General features: G+C 32.8%; 1 protein-coding gene across 3 annotated transcripts in view; it reads right to left on the bottom strand.

Moving 5' to 3' along the window:
• Map3k7 (mitogen-activated protein kinase kinase kinase 7) overlaps positions 1–18630 on the bottom strand; it is a 64778-nt gene that overhangs the window by 24010 nt on the left and 22138 nt on the right. For 2 of the 3 annotated variants that reach the window (XR_013425004.1, XM_005324695.4), the window contains exons 6-12: positions 17628–17752; positions 13858–13986; positions 12033–12163; positions 10142–10223; positions 7484–7614; positions 6492–6621; positions 3845–3925 (exon numbers count right to left, since the gene is read on the bottom strand). Coding sequence is in view for 2 of the 3 variants with exons in the window: in XM_005324695.4 (XP_005324752.1) it covers positions 3845–3925; positions 6492–6621; positions 7484–7614; positions 10142–10223; positions 12033–12163; positions 13858–13986; positions 17628–17752 (809 nt within the window). In the remaining variant the exon portion in view is untranslated. The remainder of the gene's footprint in view (positions 1–3844; positions 3926–6491; positions 6622–7483; positions 7615–10141; positions 10224–12032; positions 12164–13857; positions 13987–17627; positions 17753–18630) is intronic. The other variant, XM_005324696.4, reaches the window with a different exon arrangement.

Below are 18630 nucleotides of genomic sequence, written 5' to 3'. Positions count from 1 at the left end.
ATCCCTTTAACTATACTCATTTTTTTTTCAAAGTTCCTGATGGCCCGCTTCACTTAAAAAACAATACTGTACTTGCATGAAGACTTCTCTTAACCAAAATTTGGGGAAATTTAAGGTTCTTAAATTAGAACATTAAAAATTATAGGATGTTATTCTCATGTGTAAAATGATTAAAAATTTTATATAGCATCTTATATTGCAGTATTAAATTCCTGTTTCATGGTAAACTGAATATGTAATTTAAAATGTATTCTTATTTAGGCTACCACAAATTTCATATTCTTAAACCACTTTTAGCAAATTCTGCCTCTTCCCTTAGACCTTTCAGGTAGGTTTTTCAGTTTTGTTTTTAAATTTTAAATTCTTAAATTCTCCTATCAAATGAGAGCAATTATTACCTCCTGCTGAATTGTGCCTTCTAATAAACCAGATTTATTATGCTAATTTTTTTTATATTATAAAAAATAATCTTGGTAGACTACAATATGGTGGATGGACTCCTAAATATTCTATGTAAAATTAACTTCTTTATTAGTCACAATACACAAAAATACTTTAAAAGTATGGTGGGAATAAGTGACAGAAATAGGCATAGATATCTTAGTTCCTCTTGGGCCCCAGCATCCCTAATCAAAGGTTTATATCTGCTAATGACACTATCTTTACAATAATTAATGACACTTATCTGTGCTTGCAGATACCTTGTATGAATATGCCAGATTTAGAAGAAAAACTCAATTCTTTGTATTCAACTGTCTCTTCATATTAGTGCTGCATTATTTAGAAGGATATATTTAATAATTTATCCAGTTAAAAGAATGTTTACAAACACTAATATCCATTATTTCTTCAAATTTAGTTTTAGAAAGGTTATATTCTCATCTTGGTAAAGCAAGCAAAATAATGTCTAGGTGTGCCCCTGAAGAGTATCTGCCTACCTCTAACTGGTATTCTACAAAGTAAGTCAATCGGTTTGCCAATACCTAAAATATTTGAAACTCCCAGAGAAAAGCAACAGTATAAAAGCATCAGAAACCTAACTACTCATCCACTCTTCTGTTAAATATGTTTCAGTCTTTTCATATTCTACTTATTTCACTTTACTACTTTATCTCACTGTCTATTAAAAACAAACAAACAAAGAGGATAGCCAAATGTCCTTACCTAAAATTGAAAGTAAATACTCATTAAATCTGTTTAGGTTAAGAGATCTAAATCCAACTGAAATCATAATCTAAAATTTCTTTTCATTCCTAAGAATGATACTGTAAACAATAAATGACAATTCAATTCAGGCTTTTCAGGGAACCAGGCAAAATATTTTATATATTTCAACTGTTATGGTTTGGATGTGAGGTATTCTCCAACATAGACTCAAAAACTTTCACATATTCATTCTTATAATTATAATTTCAGTATTTGGAAAGTTTTACTTTTGTGAATCATATTTTAGAATTTAATTTTGTAATAGCAATCAAGCTTGTATAAACTATGTGTAACAAATTTAATATTAGAGTAGGAATGAAAATGCAAGTGGTGGGAACATGAAGGCTGGGGTCCTAGCTGCTGTGTAACTGGGAAAACCATCATTAGATCTAAGTTCTTTGAAAAATGGCTATAAATTCACCTGCTAACTTCACTGCTAATAAGGCTAAATGAAGGTCAATTAATATGATGCACTTTAAACTACTTTGTACATCACAAAGAGCATCTAACCAAGGTTTCTCAGTTTCAGCACTGTTAACTTTTCAAACTGGCTAATTCTTTGTTGTGGGACCTGTGTGGTATGTTATACGATGTTTAGTAAGCATCCCTGGCCTCTATTACTTAAAAGCCAGTAACTCTTGCCAGTTGTCAACTGTTATGGTTTGGATGTGAGGTATTCTCCAAAAGTTCACCTATGAGACAATGCAAGAAGGTTCAAAGGAGAAACAATTAAATTGTAAGAGTCAACCCAATCAGTGATTTAATCCCCTGACAGGGAATAACAGAGTGGTAACTGAAATGGTAGGGTGTGACTGGAGGAGATGGGAATTGGGGTGGGCGTGGCTTTGGGTATGTTTGTGTCTGGTGAGTGGACTCTCTGTGCTTCCTGATCACCATGTACCACTTTCCTCTGCCATACTCTTCTTCCATGTTGTTCCTGTCTCACCTGGATCCCTGAGGAATTGAGTCAGCTGTCTATGAATTGAGACCTCTGAAACCATGAGCCCTCAAATAAACTCTTCCTCCTCTACAGTTGTGCTGGTGGGGCCATTTGGTCACAGTAGCGAAAAAGCTGACTAAAACATAAGCTATTATTCTTTTCTCTTACTTCCATCTTCCCTAATCTTATGTAGTAATAGCTGCATTACTAAACACACACACACACACACACACACACACACACAGTTCTTAAAGCTTATCCATAAAACCTAACTGATTGTATTGCTGTTTGTCTAAATGTTTTATTTTCTTACACATTTAAGGTAATCACAACTCAGTAGCACGTATGTTTAAATGCTACCCCTTCTTTCATCAGAGTATTATTCCTTCATAAATATATCTTTCAGCATGTAAGTAAAATGATCACAAATACTTTAATTATAAAGCATTCCTTATTCAATGAAAAATTACTATGTAAGACATGAATTAATGCTTTTCTTTGAACAAAAAAAGTGATAATGTTATAAAATAAGAAACTGCTTTTGTAACTAGTGAAAATATAAAATAATTTTATATAGACAAAATGGCCCCCAAATTGTATAATTTATATTTTTGTATCCTAGTTCCTAGTTTCTGGACATGATAAATAATGGTTTCTTTCTTTATCTAATAAACACCTATCTATTTAAACACTATGTTCAATATTTGAAGAAGTGAGCCAACTATTACTGATATAATTGATAACAACTAACAGAGACTCAGTCTCTATCCTTACAGAGTTTTCAGTTCAGAGGTAAAATAAATCACTACAACTACAATATAAGCACTTTTGCTGAAAGCACAATCACAGGCAAAGTACAGAGTGCTTTCATGCAAATCACATACATAATACTGTAAGGAATACTGTGCAACTCTTTATCAAAATTCAGGGAGAGAGGTGAAAGCCTATAGTAGGGGGGTAAAGGATAATTTTGATAAAATTAACATATATGTTAGTCAATACTGAAGGTCAATATGCCATTTAAGCTTGTATTAGAAATGGTAATTCATATTTCTCTATGAAATAACTACAAGATATTAAAGTATTTTACCAATCTGACATAAATTAGGTACAAAAACAGGTCATTTGTAAGGTCTTCCTGATTAAAGAACCAGAACTCTCCTTTGTTTACTTTTTTTGGGGGGGCAAGATACTCTGCAGAACAGCAAATCTTCCTTTGTTTTACTTTGTTTCTGGCAACTCTCTTCTCTCAACTTATATTAATTTGTTGCCAACAAAAAGGGGCTAGAACAGAAAGACTAAAGGTAGCCTCAAAAGTAGTAACTTGAGGAGGAAAGGAACCCAGGACAACAAAAAATTCAAACAGTTGTTTCCTTTTCTGCTGGGTGCAAAAAAGGTCTGAGTTGAGTTCATATATTCATTTCCCAAATGAGAGGAAGTTGGCAGAATTCTTGGTTGGTGTTCTCCATTCTGTGAAAAGATTTACTTTCCCTTTTATTTTATCCTGGCTATATGAGAGGTGGGGGCTTTGCCCATTTCAGTACAATTGTGTAGAGTTTTGAATCTGTCTTCCTAATTACTGCATGCAAGGTATCAATTTTCATGTCCTAAAAATTGGAGCAAGAAGCATTTAAAAAGTACCAGGGATCATTATTCCGGTTCCATAGCTATTAGACCAACTCAGGTGGTCTATGATACCTGATATGACGATCTCAGGGACATCCAGAATGTTGCCAAATGAAGCGGTTTTACGGTGGCCCCGTTTGGGCTTGGAATAGGCTGCAAAAACACATATACACAGTATACATGCAAACAACCACAAATAGTAACACAGAAAATGATTAACTACAAAAACAGAATAATTCTCATATAATTATGTTAATAACATTTCATGCATGTTGGCATGCAGAACTATCTAACTATTCATCCATGCTTAGAAAAGGCATGATTACAGAGCAAACAACTAACAATACAAGAAGTTTCACACACTGTTTTTAATTAGCAAGGGAAAAAAAAGAGACACAGACAAAGCTGCAGGGTAATGAGGAAACTAAATTTCAAATGTGTTCACAGAAATAATCTATCTATATGAAACCAATGATATGCGATGAGGGCAGGGGAGGGAAGGTAAGAAGGAAAAAAGGAGTTAATAAGAAATAAGCTATCATATTTGTTTTAATTACACAAACACAGAAATATAGTTTCAAATTAGGTGTTTTCCTGATGATGTGCACTATAAAGTAAAATTCAGTAATTAAACAATAAATATAGAATCAAAGTATGCAATGTATATGCTTTCCTAATTATAAATACTTACACATATATTTAATAAACTGAAACTACGATTTCCAAAGTTTAGAATATATTCCTGCTAAACATGAAGGTTGTAAGAAGTTGTAGTATAAACCTTCAAACTAAGACAATTCACTAAAATTTTACTAAATTATGTAAAATTCAAAAGATGTACAATAGTATTTGTCCTACATTTAGGCAGGTAGGATAGGGTAATTTTAAAGTACATGGTTACCCTTAACCTAGTGAAATATCATTTCTATGAATAATTATATTCCAGTTCTTTACTAGAAAAATAACACCAGCATGAAACTATTATGACAACACTACTTTCTGTTTTAAGGTATAATCAATACTGGGTGAATATATCTTGATAATCCCTGAACTGAAAAAGGTTCCCCCCAAATGTGGGGGTATGTCTCTGTGGCCCACTCCACAAAAATACTTTTGACTTATGGCTTGTCAGTGGTTGGTGACCTAAACTCAGCTTGATTGTTTCTACAAAGACTGTTAGTTCCCTGCCAATCTCTCTCTTTTTCCTTCTTTCTTGGCAACAGAGCTCTAACGTTAATTAAGATAGCAATATTCCCAGATAAATGACCCCAGATCCCTTCTTCACTAGAAGCTATGTGTGAGCATCGGACCACTATGTTACTCTGGCCAATGACATCTTTGTGAAAATTGTTGTAGAAAGCTTCTTTAAAAAGGCTGGCTGCCCTTTCATCCTTCCCTGATTCTTCCTTCCTGCTGTCTGGAATGTAGAAGTGATGACTGAAACTATAATAACCATTTTGGACCATAAGGTAACCTTGAGAACAGAAGTTATATAACAGGCTTATAACAGAGAGAAAGGAAGACCAGCTTCCTGATAATCACAGAGACTACCTCTAAACTTGTTTATGTATGAAAAACAAGGCTTATGTATTATGGACACTATTATTTTGGATACTCTGTTGTATATCTAATGGAGTCTAGTATTAACTGATTAAATCAGTTATCATGATGAATTGAAGATAAGTATATAGTACGATGGTTCATCTGGACTACTACTTTCTGAAAAGAGCTTTACATACAATGAGAATATCCTATTCAGAAAAAAAAAATACCTAAAAAAATAAAACCTAGTTAGCTAAGTTAAAAAATATATATGTAAAAATACAAGGAAAACACACAGTTATATGTATTCTAAGTTAAAAGACTAGAGGTAACTACACAAAAATATTAAGTGTTTATTTCTTAATAGGATAATTATATAGGTTTTTGTTTACATTTTCATATTCTCCACAAAAAAACGTGTTTACTTTTTGTAATCAGCTCCCCTCTACCATGGGAAAAATCAGGAGAAAACAAAACAAAACAAAACCAAAAATTCCAAATTAAATAAGCAGTAGTAAAATGAAACCTGGTTAGAAAAGAAAGTTGTCAGTTTACTTGGGTAATAAAATACATAATTGGTTTGGGCTGACTAGTTCTTCTGTGGTTAATAATTTTAATAACTGACAAAATGGAATTTAAATGCTAGTTTTTCAAGATCCAATACAATTATTACTCTTTTTTATTTTATGATTAAATGAATTAACCACAACCAACTTAGCTATTTTTCCCACTAGAAGGAAGGAGAAGCACATAGTAAGGTTGAATCATAACCAGATCCGGAATATATTTTTTAACTAACTTCATATTTGCTATTATCTAAGTTCAACACAAATATCTAGTAAAATCACTCAAAATCCCTATAAACATTCTGGAGTTGGCAATATTTCAATTTATCACTTAAGATTGTCAGCTCATGTTTAAACAGAAAGAATTATCTTTAATAAAATCTGTAATGGGAAGACAGATTGTATAATCCAAAAAAACTTTATAATCCAAAAAAAGTCATACTTTCCTCATTTGGAATTTGACGTAAATATATAAGTTATTGCTAAAAGCTTAGGGGAAAAAAAAAAAAAAAAAAACAAACTCTGACAACCCCACTGAAACAACTGCAATTACTATGCTAAAAAGGATTATATACATTTCACTCCTCTTTGGACTTGTGGTTCCTTTTTACCTGTGGTGGCAGCAATCCTGGCTTCTATTTCCGACATGTCAGCACTCATCCTCTTGCCCTCGGAGGTTGGGGGCAAACTCTCCACACTGCTCCCACGGGAGGCTCCCAGGCTTAAACGTCCAGATTCACTCTGTTAAAATTATAGGTCATTTTGAATTACTTAAGTTGTTTAGATTTAGAAATCTTGGGCAGCATAGAAGGAGGAAGATTGCCAAGTGGAATTCTTAAGGATCCTCTACTTTTCTGAAGGAGGGAAATTTGAAGAAACAGGGAGCAACAGAAGAAGGAAAAGCAAGCTGAGATACTATCTTTATGAAAGGGCAGTCACTAGAGTTAGGAGTTAAATGCCCATTATTAGTTAAATGCTGCAAACAAGAACAAAAATTGCTCCTTAAAAAAAATTTTTAAGTCAACAATGTAATAAACATGAACAGCATGAAGACACATTTAGGACAACTGCTTTAAGTGGATGGTGCAGCCTAAATCTGTCCACTATACATTTTTAAGCACCAATCAATAAAGTGAGGGGGTCATCACAGAGATGAGGTTGTTGACTTGGCAGAGACAGCAGTTATCAAGGAAAAACAACTTGTTTGGTAGTAAATGGCAGGAGAAACTCATTATATCTCTCTTCTTAAGCTCATTTGTCTGCTTCAAGAAGAAGAGTCATGCTAGGCATGGTGGCACACATCTGTAATCCCAGCAGTTGGGAAGGCTGAGGCAGGAGGATTGTGAATTCAAAGCCAGTCTCAGCAAAAGTAAGGTGCTAAGCAACTCAGTGAGACCCTATCTCTAAAAAAAATACAAAACAGGGCTGGATGTGGCTCAGTGGCTGAGTGTCCTGAATTCAATCCCTGCTACCCACACCCCCTCCAATAAAAGAAGAATCAGTATTTATATAATAGAAGATGACAAATAATTAATTTCAGTTAGTTTAATGTTATGACCACTGGCAAGGTTACTATAAGTTTACTTTTAATAATGTAACAAACCTGTTGCTTTGCTTGATTTTTCAATAATTTTGATTCTAAGCGTTTAATAGTATCATTTGTGGCAGGAACTTGCTCCATATTAGTGTCACTTTTATTACTAGTATTTGTAGAAGCAATGTCCATGAATGAGCCTAGGAAAGCAGAAACATTATGACCACAGGTTGAGAATACCACAAGTGCTTCATTCAATAGCATGCAACCAAAGTACTTTTCTCGAGTGGCAAGACATGAATAGAAATAACACTTAAGGACAGTACAAAAAAGTGAGTCAAAATGCCTAATAATCTAGTAGTCATAAGTTAAGGTTTACACTCTAAGTTAGTATAACTAAGGGCTATTAACCGAGATGGAAAAAACAAGAAGATGAGTAAGTTTAAATGAAGTAACAGGAACTCAGTTTCGAAAATGTTAAGTTTGAATTTTTATTAGATATCAAGCAAGTAGCTGGATATATGAATATGAATTTCAAGTATAGAATAAAGAAAAACATCAGTAAGTTGATGGTATATAAAGCCCTGGTATTAGAAGAGGTTATCAAGGAAATGGACATAACTAAATTGATTAGAGGCCTTGATATGATGACATTTGTAGGTTGAGGAGATAGGAATAAAAACCAAAGAAAACAGAACAAAATGGCCAGAGACCTAAAATGAAACTCAGGTTAATGTAATGTCTTGGAGAAAATAAAGAAAGAAAGTGATGGTAAGAAGAAGATGGTGCATGCCTGTAATCCTATCAACTCAGAAGGATGAAGCAGGAGGATCGAGAGTTCAAAACCAGCCTCAGCAATTTAGCAAGGCCCTAAGCAACTCAGCAAGACCATGTCTCTAAATAAAATATAAAAAGGGCTGGGAATGTGGCTCAGCGGTTAAGCACACCTGGGTTCAAACCCTAGTACCAAAAAAAAAAAAAAAAGAAGAAGAAAAAGGAGATAATAATAAAGTATATCAAATGAAAAATTACTCATTAAATCATTAAATTTAGTAATAGAAATAACTGGTCACCTTAACAAGAATAGTTCTGAAACAGTGGTATAACTGAAATCTGATTGACATTGCTGTTAGATAAAATGGGATGAAAAAAGCTAGGAATTTCAAACATAGACCATATTTACTCTGGAAATGATCCTAGTAGAAAGGCTAAAATTGATAATACAACAGAGAGAATTTTGGGGAAGGGCAGATAGGATATAGGGCTTGAGCAGAGAGGTTTGCCTTTGGCTAGAAACTTGTTTAGTTCAGCCACAGTAATAGGAGAAAACATAGAATACATATAGGTACAGATGCAGGTTAAGTAGGTGAATACTGGGGAAGCCTGTATAAGCTTTCTTCTGATTATTCCAGTTTCCTCAAAGAAATAGCAAACAAGGTTAGCTGAGAGTGAGATGTGGAGAAGAAGTGTTTGAAGTTTGAGGAAAGAGGTCAAAGTATGGACTAATAATAGTACAATTGTCCAGCAGTGCTACATATGCACTTGAGGACTATAAATATATGCTATCTCCAGTCACCTTCAGCTGCACTGGCATAGGCAAGAAGTAGCTAAGTGTCATATTTAATCAGGCTGATTTCACCACCCAAGAGTAAATTTCCAAGGGAATATCAGAGTTTACTAGAATTAAGTGGAGGTATGAAGGAAAAAAAGAACCTAAGAGGTCTGAAGGTCAGTGAGAAGGTGGGAGGATCAAAGGACTCAAGGTCACAATGTGGAAAGGAGGAGAGGGTTTGGGAGTAAAGGGAGAAGGTAATGACAGAATTCTAGAGAAGTTCACTTTAGAATTCAGAGCAACCCAATAAATTTTCAATAAAATTAGACTCTGAGAATAATTAGCCAATCAGTAAAGAAACTTAAAATAAATAAAACTATTCTTGAGCATGGGAAAAGAACATTAAAAATATTTCAGTAAAAATGAAATTTAAGAGTAGGGAAAACATGTGTACATGTATATACTTACCTTGTAGATGTAATATGGTAACAAAAATGCAAAATATTTTGAGAAGTATAATATTTCTAAGTTAGAATGCTATTTCCATATATATATATATATATATATATATATATATATATATATATATATATATACACTACTGATGGACCTTATTTCACTCATTTATTTATATATGGTGCTGAGAATCGAACCTAGTGCCTCACACATGCTAGGCAAGTGCTCTACACTGAGCCACAACCCCAGCCCTCTACTATTTTTTGATTACCACAAACTACCAATTCTTATTATTACTTCATATTTTAGAAAATAAGGAACTTTCAACTAAAGCACAGCTTCTTAAATAAGAGTCTCTTAGAAAAAACCCAAAAGTAGGGCATTCATAAAGAAGAAACATGTTGTATACATTTACAATAATTTCTAATACTATTTGATCTAGCAATATTTTTGTAAAAACTATTTTTTCAAATTAAGAATGATATTCACAGCAATATAATAGTCAATCTTTAAATTATGTAAGAATTCCAAGACTTGGAAGCAGGTTTAATCTAGATACCTTCATGAAGAATGATGCACCTGGAATCTCAAATTGCAGCTGATCATATGAAATGAAGGAATTAAAATGCAAATGCATCATTCATTCTTTCTTGATTATAATTCATGGGGAAAAGATAGAAAAAAAATCAGGATATTATTCTTCCAATCTATCCATTTACCTGTACTAGTGGCAGAGTTGCTCTGTCCTTCATCTGAATACTGACAAGGATACTGTAATGGCTCATCTGCTCCTGGAAAGTACTATATATACAAAAAAAAAAAAAAAATCACAATTTAAAATTTCTTTAACACAAATTAAATTCTGTTAAAGAGTACATCTGAGTTATCTTGTGAGATCTGACTGTAGCATAGATGCTGCTTTACTTTCCCTAAGGCATACTGAAATTTGGAGAGGCCTAAGTTTCTGATTTGACAAAGATGATGATAATATAATCTTCTCCCTTCAAAATGTCAACTCTGGACAATGCCATGCACCTACCTAAGCCTCTAGTTTATATGAAGTCTAGACAGTCTTGAAAGAAATAACAATAAATATTTCTCTAGAGGAACATATGGAATAGAATAGTATTATTTCTCATAATTACATGAAACACATTTATGTTCCTTATATATTTACCAATGATGTAAACTTCCAAATTGTTGCAATGACTAATAGTTTGACAAGTGAGACTGATAGGACATAGAATAATTATCAGAATATTTTAAATATCAATAAGATAGGCTTGGATATCTTTTTATGAATTTGAGATATGATACTGAAATTATTCACTGGACCAAAAAAAATAGAATTTAGGGGAAAAAAGAGAAAAGTATTCTATTAGACAAATCACATATGAGCACAACCACAATTTAAAAAACTTATATGACTCAAGTTGTGGTTACTCAAGTAACCACAAAGACGAAGGTGCTTTCTTATACACATATCTTGAGGGCCGAGGTTTCTACAGGCAAATTTTAACCAATTAGTTCATATGATGAATACAATGGTAAACTTTAGCCAATTAATTCAAGCTTCCTTGCCTAAGTTATTTTCAAAAGAAGAAATTAATTCAATCTTTCTTTCACCACTTAGAAAAAAATCACTTAATTTGCATTTAAGGAAACTGCACAATCATCCTGCTGAACAAAGAAAGTGCTCTGAAATCCATACACTTTCATAAAGCATATGAAAATTTCTTTCATTATTTATTTATTTAGTATTTGGGACTGAACCCAGGAGTGCGCTATCACTGAGATATAACGCCAGCCCTTTTTATTTTGAGACAAAATCTAATTTTCCCAGGCTGGCCTCAGACTTGGATCCTCCTGTTTCAGCCTCATAAGAAGCTGGGATTATAGGTGTGTGCCTCTATGCCCAGCAGTACATGAGCTTATAAAAATTAAAGTACTACTTGAAGGTTTCTGTTAGTGTTCCAAAATCTAAAAGCCTAAAATATATCAAATAATTCTAAAGTATTCAGTTTGCAGACTAGGAAAATTTGATCATCATTTTACAAGGGTTCTTCTAAACTAAAACATTCCATAAATTCTAGAAAAAAAGCTTAATTTTTTACTGGCATGCGAAAACCTGAAAATATGCAACCAAAAACAAACAGTAAAAACCACTCAAATAAATATGCCTGGAGAGTACAACCTCTCTAGTGCCCTGCATAAAAGATTAATTTTTTTTGTGAAACTCTGTATCGAAAATTTAAATGTAGGTAGGCATGTAATTAAGAGTCATAATATACCTAAATCTTGTGAAGGCTTTAAATATCATTTAATTCAGCTTCTCTCACATTACAGATGAGGCAACAGGCCTAGAAACAAACATACTGTCCACTAATGTAAGCACTATGAAGCAAGTCCAGAAACCTCACCTAGCCATTTTTCGTTATAAAGAACTAAACTTTTTTCTAAATTAATGTTTCCTTTTCTGATTATATGAGTAATATCTCCCCTAACATGGAAAATACATAAAATAATTGTGCTCTTTACTTTAAAAATCCATTAAAACTGAGTATATATTAAATTCTCCCAACCCAAAGCCCCTCAAAAGAAGGATTATACCCGCATCAAGTGAGTCATTATTTTCACAATTTCCTCCATGGAAGGGCGCTGAGAAGGATCTTTAGACCAACAACGAGTCATCAGGCTTTCAATGGGCTTAGGTAAATTTTTGATCAGTGGTGGTCGAGTACCTATAATTGAAAATAAGAGGTGGGGGAAGAACATATTTATCAACAGAATGGAGCCAACTTTTTATACCCATTCTAAAACAGTATTTATTTTACAGATCTTGTAATTTAAGGGCTGTATTTTGAATTAATGAAAAGTATTTGTTGGGCCTTCAGGTTAGCATTTAGTCTATCTATGTATATTTTCATAATAGGAAACTACACCTTTAAAAAGGTAAAATAGATTGTTTATAACAAATTATGGCAATTCTAAGACTGAGAATTAACAATATTTGATTTGTTATAAACATTCTTTTAACAAATAACTAAGGCTTAAAAAATTTCAAATGTGTTTAGAAAATCATCTTCTATATTCAAAAAGTGGTCACCTATGGTGTTATACTCACTACTTCCTAATAAGCCTTTTGTGGGAAGCAGACCTTTTGACTACTATGAATCAATTATTTCACAAGTTGAAAACTGCCAAATTTTTAAAATTATCAAGCCTGTAATTTTATTACTAAGGTTTACACTTAAAGAAGGCCTCAAATATGCAATCATTGTAACTTAACCAATTAGCAAGTTAGTTTATTTCACTAATGTTCAATCATTTACTGACAATTAATGGTGAGAAAGAGAAAATAAACTCTCTTGGTCAATGTTCTAGCATTCTCTACAATGACAAAAAAGTAGCAACATTAAAGATGCTCCAGGAAACTGATTAAACAGCTAAAAGTAGTGCAAAGGTGGTACAATGTGACAGTCTATAAATGATCTAAACAGGCAGACATTTGGTTTTATCACTTGTGGAGCAATGAATAAAAATGAATTAATTAGAATGGTTATAATCAAGTGATTGAAATAACAGTGATGCTAAAGTTGGGAAGGTTAAATAATTTTCCTTTGTAGTTTATTTCTCAAGGCAAATGCAAAGTAACTTCATTAATGAATAAGATGCATTATAACATCATATGGGGAAACATCATTAGAAATATAAAAGAATCAAAGGGTTACAAGAACGCTGAGTCCATAAGTTAACACGACTCAAAAATATATAAGCACTGGAGTCATCAAAACTTACTAATCTTGTGATGTTAGGCAAGTTATTTAACCTCTTTAGGCCTCAGTTTGCTAATTTGTAAAATAAGAATGGGTGAGAACATAAAAAAAAAGGGTATGTGAATTGCTTTGTGTTTTGCTTGTTTGTGCCTAAGTAAAATCTCTTATTATATGTTCTTGCTTCTTCTTCTTGGTAAAACCCTTGCCTCCCCAGGAGAAAAAGGATATACTTTTTCATTTATCATAACCATGTGAGATGAGATCTTTGTAATTTAATAAATTAACATTTATTTATGTAATTTTTTTTCTTTTCAGAGTCTAGTATGATAATTTTCCGTCCCCCGGAGAGAGACAACAGGCTCTAGCTGTGCAGTGATGGTCCTTCCCAAATCAGTACACTAGCAAACATCCTCAGCTCCATGAAGAGGACAAGACTGATTTCTGCACTGCCCCACTAGAATCTGGGGTTGCGAATAGAGACTGGTAATAAGAAAGTAGTCTAGTAACAAAAAATTGCACATTTTAATGTTAGGGAAAAATATTTTTATTTGCCTCTTTTGGCTCTCCTTATTACAGTAACACTGTTCCTTTTTAACAAGAATAATCTTCTAAGTAGAAAACAGAAAAAGTAAATTAAAGAAAATTTTCTTTTCACGAACCATTATGAACAGCCCACATAATTCGGAAAGCTGGGCCACCAATCTCATCAAAAGGTTTCCGACGTGTTATCACTTCCCAAAGAATAATACCCCAGCTGAAGACATCACATTTTTCACTGTAATTGCTACCTAGAAAAAAAATATATATATAATCTTGAAACTTTTTCCACATGAAATATAGAAACAACTACTTTCAGAACTTTTTGGGTACCTCAATACAAAACCAAGATAAGAGGCTGCCACATGTACAGTCAAAAAATTATTCTTTCTGAAGTACCTTAAATTTGTTCAACAACTACATTTTTTAATAAATTAAGGATCAACCATACACTAAACAATCTACTTTGGAAAGTTATTTTCTATCTTTTTATCAAGAGGCCAAGTTTTTTAAATATATACAGACTGATAATTTCTCTGGGGCAGAGTAAGAAATATTTGTAAATTCCTTTCTGTAATTTTTCTTTCTTTCTTTCTTTCTTTTTTTTTTTTTTTGTGGTACTGGGGATTGAATCTCCAGGGCCTTGTAAGTACAAAGCATGTGTTCTACCAATCAACTATACCCCGACCCCTGTAATTTTTTAATCTTAAAATTTCCCCCTATTCTCTAATGGGCTACACTACACTGCATGTTATCAGAGCAAAAGACATTTTAAATTTAGTGTTCTTTTCTCAATATATGATGAGATAAAACTCTTAATTTGTAAACTTAAAAATAAGTTGTAAGTAATTGAAATTATGGCTAACCTATTTACAGGAACAGATTATAAACCAAAATTTACAGAACCACTATGGAATATGAATCTGCACAATAAATAGCCAAAAAATATACCTAAAACCAAACCAAAATAAATACCCACAAAAACAACTTGTTATTAGGATGAAACATTATTATACTGATAGATTTTCATGCTAACTAGTAGGCTACAATGTAGTACTGCAATGATGTCACAATCTTATTTGGGGTACAGGTGCTGCCAGATGATACATCTTTCAGAAATATAGAAATTTTACAGTCTAATAGACTAAGTTTTGTTTTCCTAAACAATTAATGTTAACTATTACTCTTCTATATGAACAAATATTTTGGCTCTCCTTATTACAGTAACACTGTTCCTTTTTAACATTATAGAAAGTTATTAAATACGTATTTTTTTAAAAAAATGCCAAATAATATCCATTCTGTGTATGAACCAGAAGATATTATTTAATTTTGTGTAATTTGATACTTGTTTGTCCAAAAACAGCTCCACTCAAGTAAAAGCTACATAGCAGTTTTTTCTTTCTCTGGGGTGGCTAAAAAACAAAGAAACAAAATCTTAGCAAAAATAAAAGAAATAAACTATAGCCAGAATCAGATTACTTAATGCAAATTTTATGGGCATTCATACTTTCTAACATATAAACCAGATAGCTTGAGTTCAACTTTTCTCATTTAAAAGATAATTTAAATGTTTTAGGCTCAGTGGCGCATGCCTGTAAACCCAGCAACTCAGGAGGCTGAGGCCCTAAGGAACTCAGGAAGAACTTGTCCCTAAATAAAATACAAAAACAGGCTGAGAATGTGGCTCAGGGCTTAAGCAACCCTGGGTTCAATCCCTGGTACCAAAAAAAAAAAAAAAAAAAAAGAAAAAAAAAGAAAAAGAAAATTAGTATATAAAGTCTGAACTACTCTTTTAGAACCTGAAAGTAAACATAAGCACCCTTTATTTTTAGTTCTTAGTATCAGATTTCTCTACCCAGTTATTTGCATTTTTTAAAGACATGCTCTTTAAAAATTAACAGCTAAAAGTTTCAATCACTAGACAAAAGCACAGTTGATTATCATTTTTCCCAGCACTTCTATAAAGTATCTGCGGACACTGACTTAACACTGAATCACTACTTTTACAGAAAATATAGGGTTAAGGTTCCCTGATGTGTCTTATCACAAAATTTATAAACTAATCGATAAACAACTTAAACAACTTTCTGTGCTAAGTTTGCTTATTTAAAGAAACTTATTAACACGTAACACTGATTTACTAAAATTGAACTCTTTAACTGTGAATCATGTCCAAATGAATGCTATCTAACACATGCATTTTCAGGTATTGTCTTACAAATTCACAGCCTTCTTGTACCTGGGCATCATTAAAATTGGAAACCATTTTTAACAGCAAAAATCACCAATATAATCATCTAAGTGGGGAAAATGTGGCTCTTAATAGATAGAAAATCAAGAATCAATAAATGGGATGGATTCAAACTAAAAAGTTTCTTCTCAACAAAAGAAATAATCTGTGAGGTGAACAGAGAGCCTACATCTTGGGAGCAAATTTTTACCCCTCACACATCAGATAGAACACGAATCTCTAGGGTATATAAAGAACTCAAAAAGCTAAACACCAAAAAAACAAATAACCTAATCGACAAATGGGACAATGACTTGAACAGACACTTCTCAGAAAAGGATAATACAATGAATCAACAAATATATGAAAAAAGTTCACCATCTCTAGCAATTAGGGAAATGTAAATCAAAACAACTCTTTAAGATTTCATCTCACTCCTGTCAGAATGGCAGCTATTATGAAAACAAACAACAATATAAGTGTTGTCGAGGATGTGGGGGAAAAGGTACACTCATACATTGCTGGTGGGACTGTAAATTGGTACAGCCACTAGGGAAAGCAGTGTAGATTCCTTGGAAAATTGGAAATGGAACCACCATTTGACCCAGCTATCCCTCTCCTCTGCCTATACCTAAAGGACTTAAAAATAGCATACTACAGTGACATAGCCACATCAATGTTTATAGCAGCACAATTCACAATAGCTAAACTATGGAACCAACCTAGATGCCCTTCAGTAGATTAATGGATAAAGAAAATGTGGCATGTGTACACAATGGAATTTTACTCAGTAATAAAGAGAATAAAATCATGGCATTTGCAGGTAAATAGATGGAGTTGGAGAAGATAATGCTAAGTGAAGTTAGCCAATCCCCCCAAAAACAAATGCCGAAAGTTTTCTCTGATATAAGGAGGCTGATTCATAGTGGTGTAGGGAAGGGGAGCATGGGAGGAATAGAGGAAGTCTAGATAGGGCAGAGGGGTGGGAGGGGAAGGGTGAGGGCAGGGGGTTAGAAATGATGGTGAAATGTGATGGACATCATTATCTAAAGTATATGTATGAAGACACGAATTGGTGTGAATATACTTTGTACACAACCAAAGATATGAAAAAATGTGCTCTATTTGTGTAATATGAATAGTAATGCAATCTGGTGTCATATATAAAAATTCTTTTAAAAAATGCAAATCTGTATATACTAAGACAAGAGAATAAAGCAAGCATAGAAAACAAAAAAAAGAAGGTGGAACTTCATCTAGTTTCAACTTACACTGGGAAGTATGTTGGGTGACTTAAAATGTGCACTGCTATACACATGGTATATGAATAACAGAAACAGCACCCACCACAAGTGCTCATCTGGGGGTTACAAGTAAAGTGTAGTAACTAGGCAATTTTGTAATTATGGAATCTGTGAACAATGAGGATTAGCTACACATGTGCTTGAATATGCATGAAAGATGCCAGACAATTTAAATTTTGCCATAAAATTGGGATCTAAGGCTATATTTTTAAAAGCCTTTTCAGACTTCTGTTTGTTTCTAAATTATATACTATGAAAAAATAAAACCATAGATACAGGGAAAATTTATATATACATATTCAATTCACATGGAGTAAGATAAATTATCAGTCATATCTTGTTTCTGTCATTGTACCTTCAAAAACTTCAGGTGCCATCCAAGCAGCACTTCCCTTGTTATTGGTCATGTGTGTCTGAATGTCACAGGCTGTACCAAAATCACAGATCTTTAGAACTGTCCCCCCTGCAACCAGCAGCAAGCTGTTTTAAAAACAAAACAAAACAAAACAAAAAACAAAAAGTTATAAGACCAATATTTGATTCTACAATAAAAGAAGTGACATTTGTGAAGGTAAAAGAAGTTAAACAAAATAAATGTTATCACTAAACTTCTGTGAAATGTTATCTGGTCACTTTAAGAGCCAAAGAGTTCAGAGGAATATCTGTAAAAATTAACTGACCATAATCTAATGCTATCTTAGGGAGACTAACAGACTCACATTTTGATGTCCTCATTTCTAGCTCCATAATCTGTCCTGACCTCAATATTCCCTGGCCAAAATAAAGCAAGGGGTTTATAAAACTTCCAGCAGCTCAACATTATGGTGTCTGGAAGTAGAAGTCCAATCATAATATGTATTATTATTTGAAAAATAATGACATCATATAATTAAAGTAAAATATATCAATACAAGAAAAAAATAGTCTTTTAAATGTTTTCATTTTGAAGATATTTCTAAAAATGTTCAAACTATTTTTTTTTTTTTTGGTCTAGAATATGTATGTGTGGGAAAAGTACAAATCTACTATGGCTAAAATAACCTACTGAAAGGTTTCTAGAAAATTTTCAGAACTTAAGATTCTCTAGGTGATATTATTACCCAATTATAATTATGAAGAGGCACTTAGGTTTTGCTTTGGATGACAAATAAATAGAGATGGGTAATATAATTTATAAAAATCATAAATTATTTATATTCAACAGTCATTAGAATATGAGAACTAATTTTAATTATAAATTTCATAAACTTTGTATATATAATTTTATACTTAAATTCTAATTGGAGAGATTTAGAATCATTTTTTTATTTCATTGTGACTAAGATAGCCATCTCTATAACACCAAAAATACTCCCATG

This window comes from Ictidomys tridecemlineatus, chromosome 8 (genome assembly GCF_052094955.1).
Source record: "Ictidomys tridecemlineatus isolate mIctTri1 chromosome 8, mIctTri1.hap1, whole genome shotgun sequence".
Lineage (NCBI taxonomy): Eukaryota > Metazoa > Chordata > Mammalia > Rodentia > Sciuridae > Ictidomys > Ictidomys tridecemlineatus.
The sequence above is the reverse complement of the archived record's forward strand: the minus strand, read 5'-3'. Positions and strand labels throughout refer to the sequence as shown.